The 11,396-nt window shown below is 46.2% G+C and overlaps 1 protein-coding gene across 1 annotated transcript in view; it reads right to left on the bottom strand.

The window, feature by feature from the left end:
• Positions 1-6,712: 6,712 nt before the first annotated feature.
• The window catches only part of IRS2 (insulin receptor substrate 2), a 30,444-nt gene continuing 25,760 nt past the window's right edge, over positions 6,713-11,396 (bottom strand). The window contains 1 exon segment of the mRNA XM_023519192.1: positions 6,713-9,193. Within this exon segment, the coding sequence (XP_023374960.1) occupies positions 8,942-9,193 (252 nt within the window). The 3' untranslated portion in view covers positions 6,713-8,941.

Below are 11,396 nucleotides of genomic sequence, written 5' to 3'. Positions count from 1 at the left end.
ATTAAAGTGTTTTCCTCAGCTCGGGAATGCCTGCAGGCTGGCTTGGCTCTCTCCAGCACCACATTTTCCTGCTGCGTCCCGCCGCCCCAGCCAGGCTTGTCCAGAGTTCAGCGATTAAAACTTCCCCAAGTCTGCGGCAGACTCCTCTCCTTCCTTAACTGCCGCTTTATACAGAACACACACTTTAATGTGGCCTTTAAAAAGTAATCGCTTCCCCCCAAAGAGAGGTTGTGCAGAGCTGATTTAGGGGCCTGTCGTGGAGAGGACATGGTCCGGAGGCCGGTCAGGCTTCTACTCCATCCCTGCTCCTACCTCACTCACCAGCTTCTTTCTTTCTTTTCCCCAACAGTGCTTGGAAAAGATGTACAAACACTCACGGATTATGAGTAAGTTCACTTGTTTACTTAATTCATATATTTTTAGGGAGTCACAGGCCTCATAGTTTGAAGGCCATGAATGGTCTGGCTCCCAAGTTTGTCCCACAGTTTGTTTCACTTTCAGACTCTAACTCAATTTGAAACTTTCCATATCACTAAAAGATGGAAGATTCACAGTGATGTTGAAGATATAAAAGTTAAACAGGATTGATCCTCTAGTCAGGTGCGTACAGGCAAAGTGTCTCCGACTCAGTAGAATAAACGTAGATGATAGTTACTCCCTTAGACTGTGGACCCTGTGGCTCAATACGCCTCTTTCAGTTTCGAATTATGATTTGGACTATACCCATGGCCTCCTTGGATTATGTTAAATAAACATTTTTGTGTGATTATAAGGAACACTTTGTACTTTATAAAATCAAGTGTTAAGTGACTTAAGCTATAAAATGGAAAATGTAGGGACAATTGGTAATCTGTAATGAAGACAAATCAAGCCCAAGAAGCAAATTATTCTAAAATTTATACAACTGAGTTTTACATGTGGAAGCAGATACCAGGATAGGTCGATCTAGCTGATTTCTTGAAAATAAAACAAAGCTACTCTATTTTCCTAGTTAGCATTTATTTGTAAGATCCCAAAGGTGTTGATAATGGCCAGGATGCACTGTTGTGGGGGTGCCGTAGGAAGGGGACCTCCATGCCTCCTGTCAGTAGCATCATAGGAAACCATAGCCACCGGCTTCTGTTTTGGGGAGACGTCTCCAGCGTGTGTTTCTCTCACACAGCGCGTCCTCCAGGGGGCAGAACATCAAAATCACTAGTTTAATCAATATGGACCTTACTGGCTCCTGTGACCCAAGCCCAGAGATGGGACCTGCTCCAAACCTGCGGGGTGTGGGTTCTGTCCCCCTCCTGCATCCAGGAACAACTTCCCCCAGGCTGGTCCTCTTGGAACCCTAGGCTGACCGTCAACAGCCATCGGTGCCCGAGAGCTTACTCCTGTCCACTGAGCTGCTTCCCAGAGACTTCTCAGCAGGGCTGGGAACCTGTCCCCAACTCCAGCAAGCTCCCCTGCATCTCTGTAGCCCCGAACAGCAGGGAGGGCCAGACAGGCCATCTCGGAGCTGCAGGGGCCGTGGCCTCCCAGTGCGGGCGTCAGTGTTCTCCTGGAGATGTCTGCCCAGTTGAGCTCACCAAGTTCTCTAACAGAGGAACAAAGTCACAAATCCCTGTCCCCAGAACAGCTCAAGGAGAGAAGTTTGATTGTCCCTCAAGGGCATCCTGGAACTCCCACACTGAGGAAGGAAGGGGACTCAATCCATCTGATGTCTCTTCCAACTTCAAAGATCCCTCATGTTGTCTTGGATGACAAAGGACTCAGCAGGAATGTTGGGGTCCCCTGCATGCTGGGCAAGTTCCCGCAGGCACATCCATGCAGCAAGCCTGAAGTGACCACGCAGATGAGTGTTCTGGGAGGAGACTGAGACAATGATCGATGGAAAGGAGGAAAATGGGCACTATGTTAACCAGTGGCAGCCAAACAGGATAAGAGCCTATGAAATGCCGGGGCACAGTGGGAGTTCTCATTTTCAATAAGCAGCCACAGGGTGGTTACTGAGCAGCGTCCACACAGGTGAGCACCCACCTGAACGACCCTGAGACCAGCAGGCTCTGGGCTCAGATGGTCCCGGTCACCTGGGAGACGAGTCCAGGAAGCTCGGTGGGACAGCAGGGAGGTGAAACAAGGAAGGGACACTGCACCCAGGTGGTGTCCTTGAGCGAGTTACCCTGGGAGCAGCTCAGGCTGGGATAGGAGGCGCCAGCCTGGGTGCACACTGGTGCCCGCAGAGTAGTCTGCAGCCACAATGACCTCGTGGAGAGCAGATGTTGGTGATCCTGGGGGCTGTGGCGTCAGGTAGGGTGTGCAGGTGGTGGGCACACCCACTGAAGTCCAGGCAAGGTCCAAGTGAGCTGGGGCTGACCACAGAGGTTTCCAGGACACAGTTGTGATATTGAAATGCATTTGACCTATTTTTTGAGTGGGATCACAGTGGCTTCCTCATAAAAAATAAACTGCCAGGGGTCAGGGAGACAGGATGGCCAGATGGGAAGGAGGCCACTGCCAACATCCAGGCCGAGGGTGGCAGCATGTGCACGGGGGTTGTGAGGGGCCAGTGGTGGGTGTGTAGAGCCGTGGGACTCCCTGGGGACTCCCACTCTGTCACTGAGGCAACTGCAAGTCAATTCTTGAATTGCCATAAAGTATGGGTGGGATGGAGGGTGGGAACAGTATAGGGTGTTCCTGTCAGGTGGGTGATGGAGGGAAGGGGCTCAGTCTGGGCAAGGTTAGACTTTTGGGGCTTACAAGCCAGCCAGGTGGAGAGTGGAAGGAGGTATCACGGGGAAGTCGGCGGCTCGGATGCAGCCTTGCAATGTAGGGCAGGGCTTGTGGGGTTGAACATATTTTCTCACTGTATTCTAACCCTTTGTGCAGTTACCTCTTCTTCCAAGATCAACTGCTGGACCTTTTCCTCATTGCAGCCTCTGATGTAATCAATGCTAACGCATCACGCCGGAGCTTTCTTTTTTCCATTCTAAAGAGTACTTGCTCTTTCGTGTACCTTCAAAGGTCCAATTTTCCAATCCTTGGTGTCTTCACCTCTTATAAAAGAGCTTCAGTTGTGTGCAGAATTCAATAAGAAACTATACATGAGGACTCCAGTGGTAGAATTATATTGAGTCTTGAAAGTAACAATCCGTAAATACGATCCAACAACACCATCATAGCTTTGATGTGTTTGCATTCTACTTGTACCACATTATAAATCCCAAAATCACTGTAGATGTGGAAGTATGTCAGAGGCGTGATTGCATTTGGACAGGGCTGTGACCATCCTGCGATTTGGTGCTGCTGTAGCAGACACGGTCAGCTGCTACTAGAATGACACTGCCCTTTCTTATTCCTTGTTGCCAACATCCAATTCTTGTCAAACTCTCTCTCCATGGGGTGCTGACTCATCTCCAGCTGCAGAGGGTGAATCTCTCTTAGTGCAAATCAATCAGTCTCCCTTCTTAGTGATCAATGTAGGAATGAGAGTGGGGCCCAACTCAGGACAGTAGGAAGTGTAGCAGAGTCAGACGGGAATCTTCTAAATCACTCCCAAAAAGTACCGAAGGAGAAGACGCTGTCTTCACTCGGTTTAGTTAGGAGGGGATATGCTGTTTGGAGCTGCCACAACCATATTATAAACACCAGGGGCCACGTCTGTGAAATAAAGACAAAGATCCTGAGGATGGCTGAGTAGAAGGACAGGAAGATCCAGGGTCCCAGAGGAAATCACTTAGCTGCCTAGTTAACTGACCCTGAACTCTGTTCTGTGGAATAATAAATCCTTTTGCTATTTAGCAGTTGTCAAAGTGTGGTCCATGATCAGTATCAACATCACCTGGAAATTATGAAAAATGCCAAGTTCTTGGGCTCTACCTCAGAACTGCTGAAAAGGAATGTAGGAGCTTAGGGTGAGGCCAAGAATGCAGTCTAAACAAGCATTCCCCTTTCACCGCATGTTTCTGATGAGCCCCAATGTCTGAGAACTAGTGGTTGAGCTTGCTATAGTTGGAAAGTTTGTGTTTCTCCACTTCCTATGTTAAAACTCTAATCCCCAAAGTGATGGATAGTATTAGGAGGTGGGGCATTTGGGAGGTGATTAGGTCATGAAGGTGGGGCTCTCGTGAATGGGATTAGCGCCCTTATAAGAGGGACTTCGGAGAACTGGCTCACACCTTCCAGCATATGAGGACACATGGAGAAGGTGCAACTATAAACCAGAAAGCAAGCCTTCTGCAGACACCAGATATACCCACATCTTGATCTCGGATTTCTCAGCCCTTGGAACTGTGAGGACAAAAGCTGTTTCTCATAAGCCGCCTGGATATGGCATTTTGTCACAGCAGCCAGAACTAACTGAGATCCATTGAATTGCACTTTCCATTACCTGCAACTAACCACCTGCTGACTAGTGTTGTCTTCATCATGGTTTGTGTGTCTTCTCTAGAAAAATCTATCCCTTAGTATGAGGCTGTTTTATGTCAGTGTCATCTGAGAACCGGCTGTGTCATAGTTAGGAAGGTCAGAAGAGACAGGAGAATGTCCTATGTTCCCTAATGAGTGTCTGAGGCCAACCACCTAGTCTGTGAAAAGTTGGGGTATGTTTCTTAAGGTGTAATTTTGATTGAAAAAAAAAAAACTTGTTGATTCTTTAACAGAAATGAGGGGATTTTGAAATAAAGAGAAAGCAAACTTAGGGGTAAAGATTCCATGGAGCTCATTTAAATCAAGTGCCCCAAATAGGCTGGACATCCCCACAGGCAGTGGAAAGGCCACCAGTCACCTGAGAGCACAGGTGGATTCCTGAAAGCAGGGTCAGTGTGGAATGAAGAAGGTGCTTATGCAAAGCAGACGGGACACCACCAGCCTGCTATCCAGGGTCCTTTGGAGCTGTGGAAGGAAGAGACAAGAAGAGAGACCCAGGTGGAAGAGTCAGAATCTTAAAGGAGCCACCAAAGGGCTGCTTCATGTTTCTTAGCTGTCACCTGCACCAGGCTGGTTATGTCACAGAGGGATCATCACCAGGACTACTCGGATGTAAAATTCCAAGAAATGCGACTGGGCCAAGGACAAGGAAGAGACACTGCATATTCTTAAGGGAGAGTTACCGTCCCCTCTAACCTTCAGCCTCTGGCATCAAGAGGTTACCATCATGCATGAGCAATGGTGCTTCACTTGAGCACCAATGGGTCCAGTCAATTCCCAGTTAAACGCGCTGACCAGTCTCTTTTTTTTTTTTTTTTTTTTTGAGACAGAGCCTCAAGCTGTCCCCCTGGGTAGTATGCGGTGGCATCACCGCTCACAGCAACCTCCAACTCCTGGGCTTAAGCGAGTCTCCTGCCTCAGCCTCTCAAGTAGCTGGGACCACAGGTGCCTGCCACAACGCCCGGCTATTTTTTGGTTGCAGCCATCGTTGTTGTTTGGTGGCTCAGGCTGGATTCGAACCCACCACCTTAGGTGTATGTGGCTGGTGCCTTAGCCACTTGACCCACAGGCACCGAGCCGAGGGACTGGTCTCATCTGATAAGCTGCATGTAAGGTGAGATTGAGGCAGGAAGGACTAGCTCCTGCCTACAGGTCACCACGTCACCACAGCACCACGAGCTGTCGGAACCGTGAATGGGTCAGAATCAAACTCCACAAAATCAGTGCAGTGAGATCTGCGTATTTCATCTCACTCTGTCACACAATGCTTTGCCCTCTTCTGAAATTCTCTAAATTGGTTCTGAGTGAACACTTTCAGGATGTACAGACCCTTGAAACTTCTCCACCTCCATGACCTTTACCAACAAGGCCTCTCTTGGGTAAAACATTGCCCGTTTCAGTGTTAGAACAGCAAGCAGATTCAGGGCGTCCCACTGCACAGACCCGGCCTCCTACTCTGCCTCACTGACAGGTTCTATGAACAACTCCACGAACAGGTGGAGGTGGCCACAGCTTGCGTGTCACTGTCATAAGGCCCCACACACTGTAGTGTGAGCCAGTCTTGTCAATTAAAAGTCATCATTTCAAAATCACTTTCAAATTGCTCTGATTTTATTTGTTCAAGTGATGACACAGGTTAGCACATGACTGTAACTTTAGGGCAAAGTGATGTGTGGAAAAATATTGCAAACAAGGAGGTAAAACGGTCCTTGATAAACATCAACAGGCATCAGTTTCGTATTTTCTGCTTCCTAAACGGCATCTCCCAGATCTCACAACGTTGCCTCTCTGTACCCCTGATGTGCAACCTGGGATCCCTTCTGTGCGTACATCAGGGTGGGGGAAACTCAGCAGGAGCGCCAGCAGACTCTGACTGTTTCCCGGGGGCTGATCCCTGGGTCTGCCGACACCGACAGCGCGTCCCAGGAAGTCTCTTCACCTCTTTGTACCTCGGGCTCCTCATCTACAAAATGAGGATGGCAATTCCAATTTCCAAAGGTTGTTAATGAGCTATGAAGAAATCAATATTGGTAAAGCATTTGGGAGAGTGCCCAGCACATCGTAAGGATTCCACTTTTTGTAAAGTAAATAAAACATTTTCTTTTGGTTTTCATAATACATTTATTTTTCACCAGTTTTCTGACGGAGAGGGGGGTATTTTCTGGTTTCTAGGATAAACGTTTTAAAAGGAAAAGGAATCAGTGTTTTTTGGAGCCTAGTACTTACTCCTTTAGGCTCCAAAAAGTACCTTGGCATTATGCTAAATATAGAATCTATACAGAAAAAATTCTTCAAAGCTCTCTTCATTTCATAAATAATGTACTTTATTTTATTGCATATGGCTATCAAGGAGGGCGTCCATGATCAGTACAGACTACAGACAAAGCACTACTCTAGTCCAGTTTATTCTCATCCCCAGCAGCATGACATTGACCCCTATTTACAGCATGTGCGGTGGAAGACAGAGCAAGATAAGTTACGTCTCTTGTCGTATCACAATAGCAAGAAATAGATTTAACATCTTGATATCCAGAAACAATGCGTACCCAAAAAGAAAACACTGTTTAATAACTGTTAAAGTTTATATAGCAAAAAATATTTTAAATTTAAGGTAAGTCAGGCAAAATGTACAAAGACCCAATATACACTGTGAAGTTTTAGCAAACATAACATTTATACATTTTGGTTCCATTCTGTAAACTAAATTAAAAATGTAAATATTGCATATGCCTTTTTCTTTTTTTCTGAAATGTACAGGATAGAAGAAAATTTCGTGTATTACCCACTTTGTGTTTTGATTAAAGTTGCAGTGTGGACATGAACCATGGGTGCAGTTGTCACGACTGCTCTCAGTACCGTGGGCTCCTTGGGGATGCGTCGGCTGCACTCAGCAGGGCCCACACTCAGTCCTCATGTCCGGGGAGGTGGGGCACCACCCATAGGTTCCTATTCCCAAAATTCAGTAAAAACTTCAGGCTGCTTTCTACATCTCAATAAAGCCTACGTACACTGAAACTAACCTTCAAACGGCCATGGTGGGTCCTGTGCACTGCTGTGATGTGTAATTTCAGGAAAGTAAGACCTTACACATGTTCGGGGGATCGCTTTACATTCAACTTTGTCTTGCAATACAATCCTCTGTTCTGAAGTTCAGCACGGAAGCAGGAAGACGTTTGCATTGCCATTAAATATAATTTTAAGACATTGAATTTTTTGGTCTTCCTCTAAAAAAGCCTCATTAATGCATTATTCTATGATATATATATCTATATATTTATATATATTTTTCTCAAAAAAAAAAAAAAAAACCCCAACAACTCACATCTCAATGAATTAGTGTAACCTCTCCACTGACTATCAGAGAAGACAGGCACTGGGGTGCCCCCACGGAGGGAGAGGCCGAAGCCCTCTGATCGCTCATCCAGGGAGCAGCAAGACGGCAGAGCTCTCTGCTGGCCGAGGTCAGCAGTTAAGGTGACGTCTGTGATAACTGCCACAACACTGACATTTTCAGAACACTGAAAACATGAAACACGGGTAGCCTTGTCAAGGACTCTGTCCGACAAGCAACATGTACTGTGAAGACCTGCTTTTCTTCTGTTTCTTTTTCCGTTAATAACACGAGGGCCTGAACACCTCTTTTTATCACTTTATTTCTTTTACTTTTTCTTTCTTTTTTCTTTTTTTTTTGTTTTTGTCTTTTTTTTGTTTGTTTGTTTTTTGTTTTTGTTCAGGGCAGACTTGCTGGCCAACGTAATAGCTTTATGTTAAAGATAATACATTTAAAAAAATTAAATCTGCCAAACCCGGACCACCCTTGAATTGCTAGCATGCCTACATGAATTTTTGGTTAAAGAAATGCAAGCCCAAGATTAAGGACAGCGGAGACATTTGAGCTTGTAAATAGGATAAAAGGCTTTTGCGATGTGAAGTGCCTACATTAACATCCACAGAGAAGATCAAACGAGTCTGTCAAAGGTAAAAAGAGATATTCATCCCTTCCCAAACCCCTTCCCTCCCACCCACCCCACTACCCAATACAGTTGATGATTCTCCAAAGTAGGTTGCTTCAGTTACATGTAATAGTAATAATTATTAATCCATCTTCAAAGTCCAATCCCAAATTTCACTTCCATTGAGAAACGTCAGTCCCGCCTGGGCTGGCTCTGTGTGTAAGTAAAGGTTGCAGGTACCTGGGCTAGAATCCGACAAGTAGCCGTCTACTCGAACCAGTTCAATAAGGCGGATGACCGCACGTCAGCAATGGAGCGGGGTGCAGCGGTGCTGCCGAGCCCCGCCACGCCCATCCGGCTTTACCTTGAACTGAGGTAGCACTGTGGTAGTTTTGAGTGTAAGCCAGTAAATACCAGATTTTACCACTTTCACGGGTATTGGTGGAATCTCCAAGCATGCCGAGGGACACATTTGCTTTGCCAAACCAAAGTGAGAAGAGATTAAGACACTGCCCACAACGTAAGGAGGCCAAGAAAACGTCCAATTTTCTTGGGAATAACTTCTTCAGCTAATTTCGTTAGAAAAACAAAACAGAACAGAACAAACGCAAACAGCACAATGCGGAGGCCGCACAGAAGGAGCGGGGAGGCGGGCGGCCTGCCCGGCGGCTCCATGTCTGACAACGGCCCACGGAGGTCTCACAACACGGGAATCGCTCACATCCAAAAGCAACCGTGAGCAGCTTCAGTGAAAAAAACGCTGAGCCTCTTCCTTTAATGACATCTGGGATGTGTGACGTCAGGGGGACGCGGCCCGACCCATCTTCACTCTGCAAAAGAAAGGAGGGCAGTCAGCAGAGAGCCTCAGAGAGCGGCTGTGCCGGCGGCAGACACGTGGTCTTTCTGCTTTGGGGAAGCAGAGCTATTACAGGCTCCTGGCCAGTTGTCCAGAGCAAGGCTCACACTTCGGGCGGGGTTAGAAAAAGTACCAGCACGCGCCTTGGTGGACCATTCTGTTGCATAAAAACGAGACACAACTGACACGGAGGGTCCGTCAGCCTCCAAATGGGGCGCCTGCACCACCTGGGAACCTCCCTCTCGCCCACTGCCCCGCTGCCTAAAAGACACAGACAAATGTTCTCTGTCAGCCGCGTTCATTCCATGACGCAATTTACACGATGAGCGCAGCTCTGCCCTCAGAGCACCTTCCCTTGACCAGCTGTCCTCTTTTTAAAAGCACTGAGGTAGTAGGAGCTGCTGCAGTGCCACGCCCCGATGTCACATCACCCTCACATCAGACTACCCATCTGCCCAGGTCCTCAGCCTGCAGCTCTGGCTTCCTCTCGGGCTGTGCTCAGAGGGGACGGGGAGGCGGGTCCTCAACTGGATTGAGCAGCTTCCTCCCCTCCCAGCAAAGGGTCCTATGCTCAGATGCTTTGACCTTTTCTCAGTTTCTAACCTTCTAAGCAGATATTTACTTACTATGTTCCTTCCTCAAGAGACAGGACAAGTCGGAACATTCTGACATTTCATAGCAGATGTTGCTATTCTTTTTTCTTTTAAGTTTCTTGACTTTTTAAGCAAAATGGCACGTTGTTAATTTCTGTCTCCAACCACCACGATCCCTCACTGCCGCGGTCACACATGAGCACTGGTGCTCAAGGCCCGTCTTAAACTTTCTCCCTTTGTGGTTATGCCAACTATATTTCGCAACACTCTTCTAAAATCTTGTAGAATTCTGATCCCTGACTCCTCCCTGGCTTCCTCTTTGTGATCCTAATTTTTTCTCTCCATCTCAGGTTTAGAGGACTGATCCCAGCAAGTCAGAAACCTCCAGCATGTCCCAGAGCTGAGTGTGAGTCCCTAAAAACCATGCCCACTGTACAAGCAAGACGTGGCATCCTACAGACAGAAAAACAGAAATGCTGACTGGTGCAGGGAAAACAGGTCTCCCCAAGCTTGCTGCAAAGTCCTTACAACGTGACATTCTGAGGTGTGCTACCCTGTTTTATTATTTTTTAAACAACTTTACATTGCTTAAAAAATGAACAGGTAAACAATGTTTTGCCAATAACCCTAAAGAGAAAACAGGGCCCCAATTTCCTACTAAGTTAAGAGCTGCCCTCCACCTATTTCATTGTTGTTGTTATGTTTGATCCCAAGAAAAATCTAATTATTTGCATCCCTTAAAAAGGAGGATTCGCTACAATCCACCAAGACTTGTGTTTTACCCTGAAATCAGCTTGCATGCTGTTAATCAGGCCCTGATTATAAGATGATCCCCACGAGGACCTCAGAGCAGGTGACCAAGCCCCTCTGAATCCACTTACAGAAAGATTTCTAATCAAGCTTATTTTATTTTTACACTGACAATTAGCTAAACTATCTTATGTTAAACCTAAGTCCATTATCTTAAGAACAAGAAGCAAGAAATTTCTTCAATTCCTTCAAGCTAAGCAAGAAAGTTCTTCAATTCCTTAAACTTATACACTTGTCCTATAAATGGTGGGTCAATTATGGCTGAAAAAAACTCACTTTCCCTTTTCATTCACAAATTCACGGGGCCACTGACTGTTCATTGTTTCTAAGGATGCCTATTGCTATGAAACCTAACTCTTCCCATTACATCTCTGTGAGCTCTAATTAAATCAAACATATAATTTTTTGTACAATACAGTCATCAAAACCTTAATTTCTAAGCATGAGCATTATGCAAAAATAGAAGTGATAAACAGCAAGGAAATAATTCATCCATGCATTTATTCATGCAATGACCTTTCCTCAATTTTCTTTTTTAAATTCTACTCTGGTGTGGGGCCTGACTGATGACTTGGGGAAAGAAACTCAACCAAAGAGGAGGGGAAAAAAGTGTTTATTACAGAAATTTTAACCTGTTCATGGCAAACCCAAAGGATGCAAGAAGGCCTAGGTAAGAAGGTCCAGACAGAAGAAAACCACCAGCTCAGAGGCTGGTATGTGGATATCAGCTGTGTGATGCTTCAAACACATTTACACGTACACATGTGCACCAGA

This window comes from Otolemur garnettii, unplaced genomic scaffold (genome assembly GCF_000181295.1).
Source record: "Otolemur garnettii isolate 467f Iridium unplaced genomic scaffold, OtoGar3 scaffold00161, whole genome shotgun sequence".
NCBI lineage: Eukaryota > Metazoa > Chordata > Mammalia > Primates > Galagidae > Otolemur > Otolemur garnettii.
The sequence above is the reverse complement of the archived record's forward strand: the minus strand, read 5'-3'. Positions and strand labels throughout refer to the sequence as shown.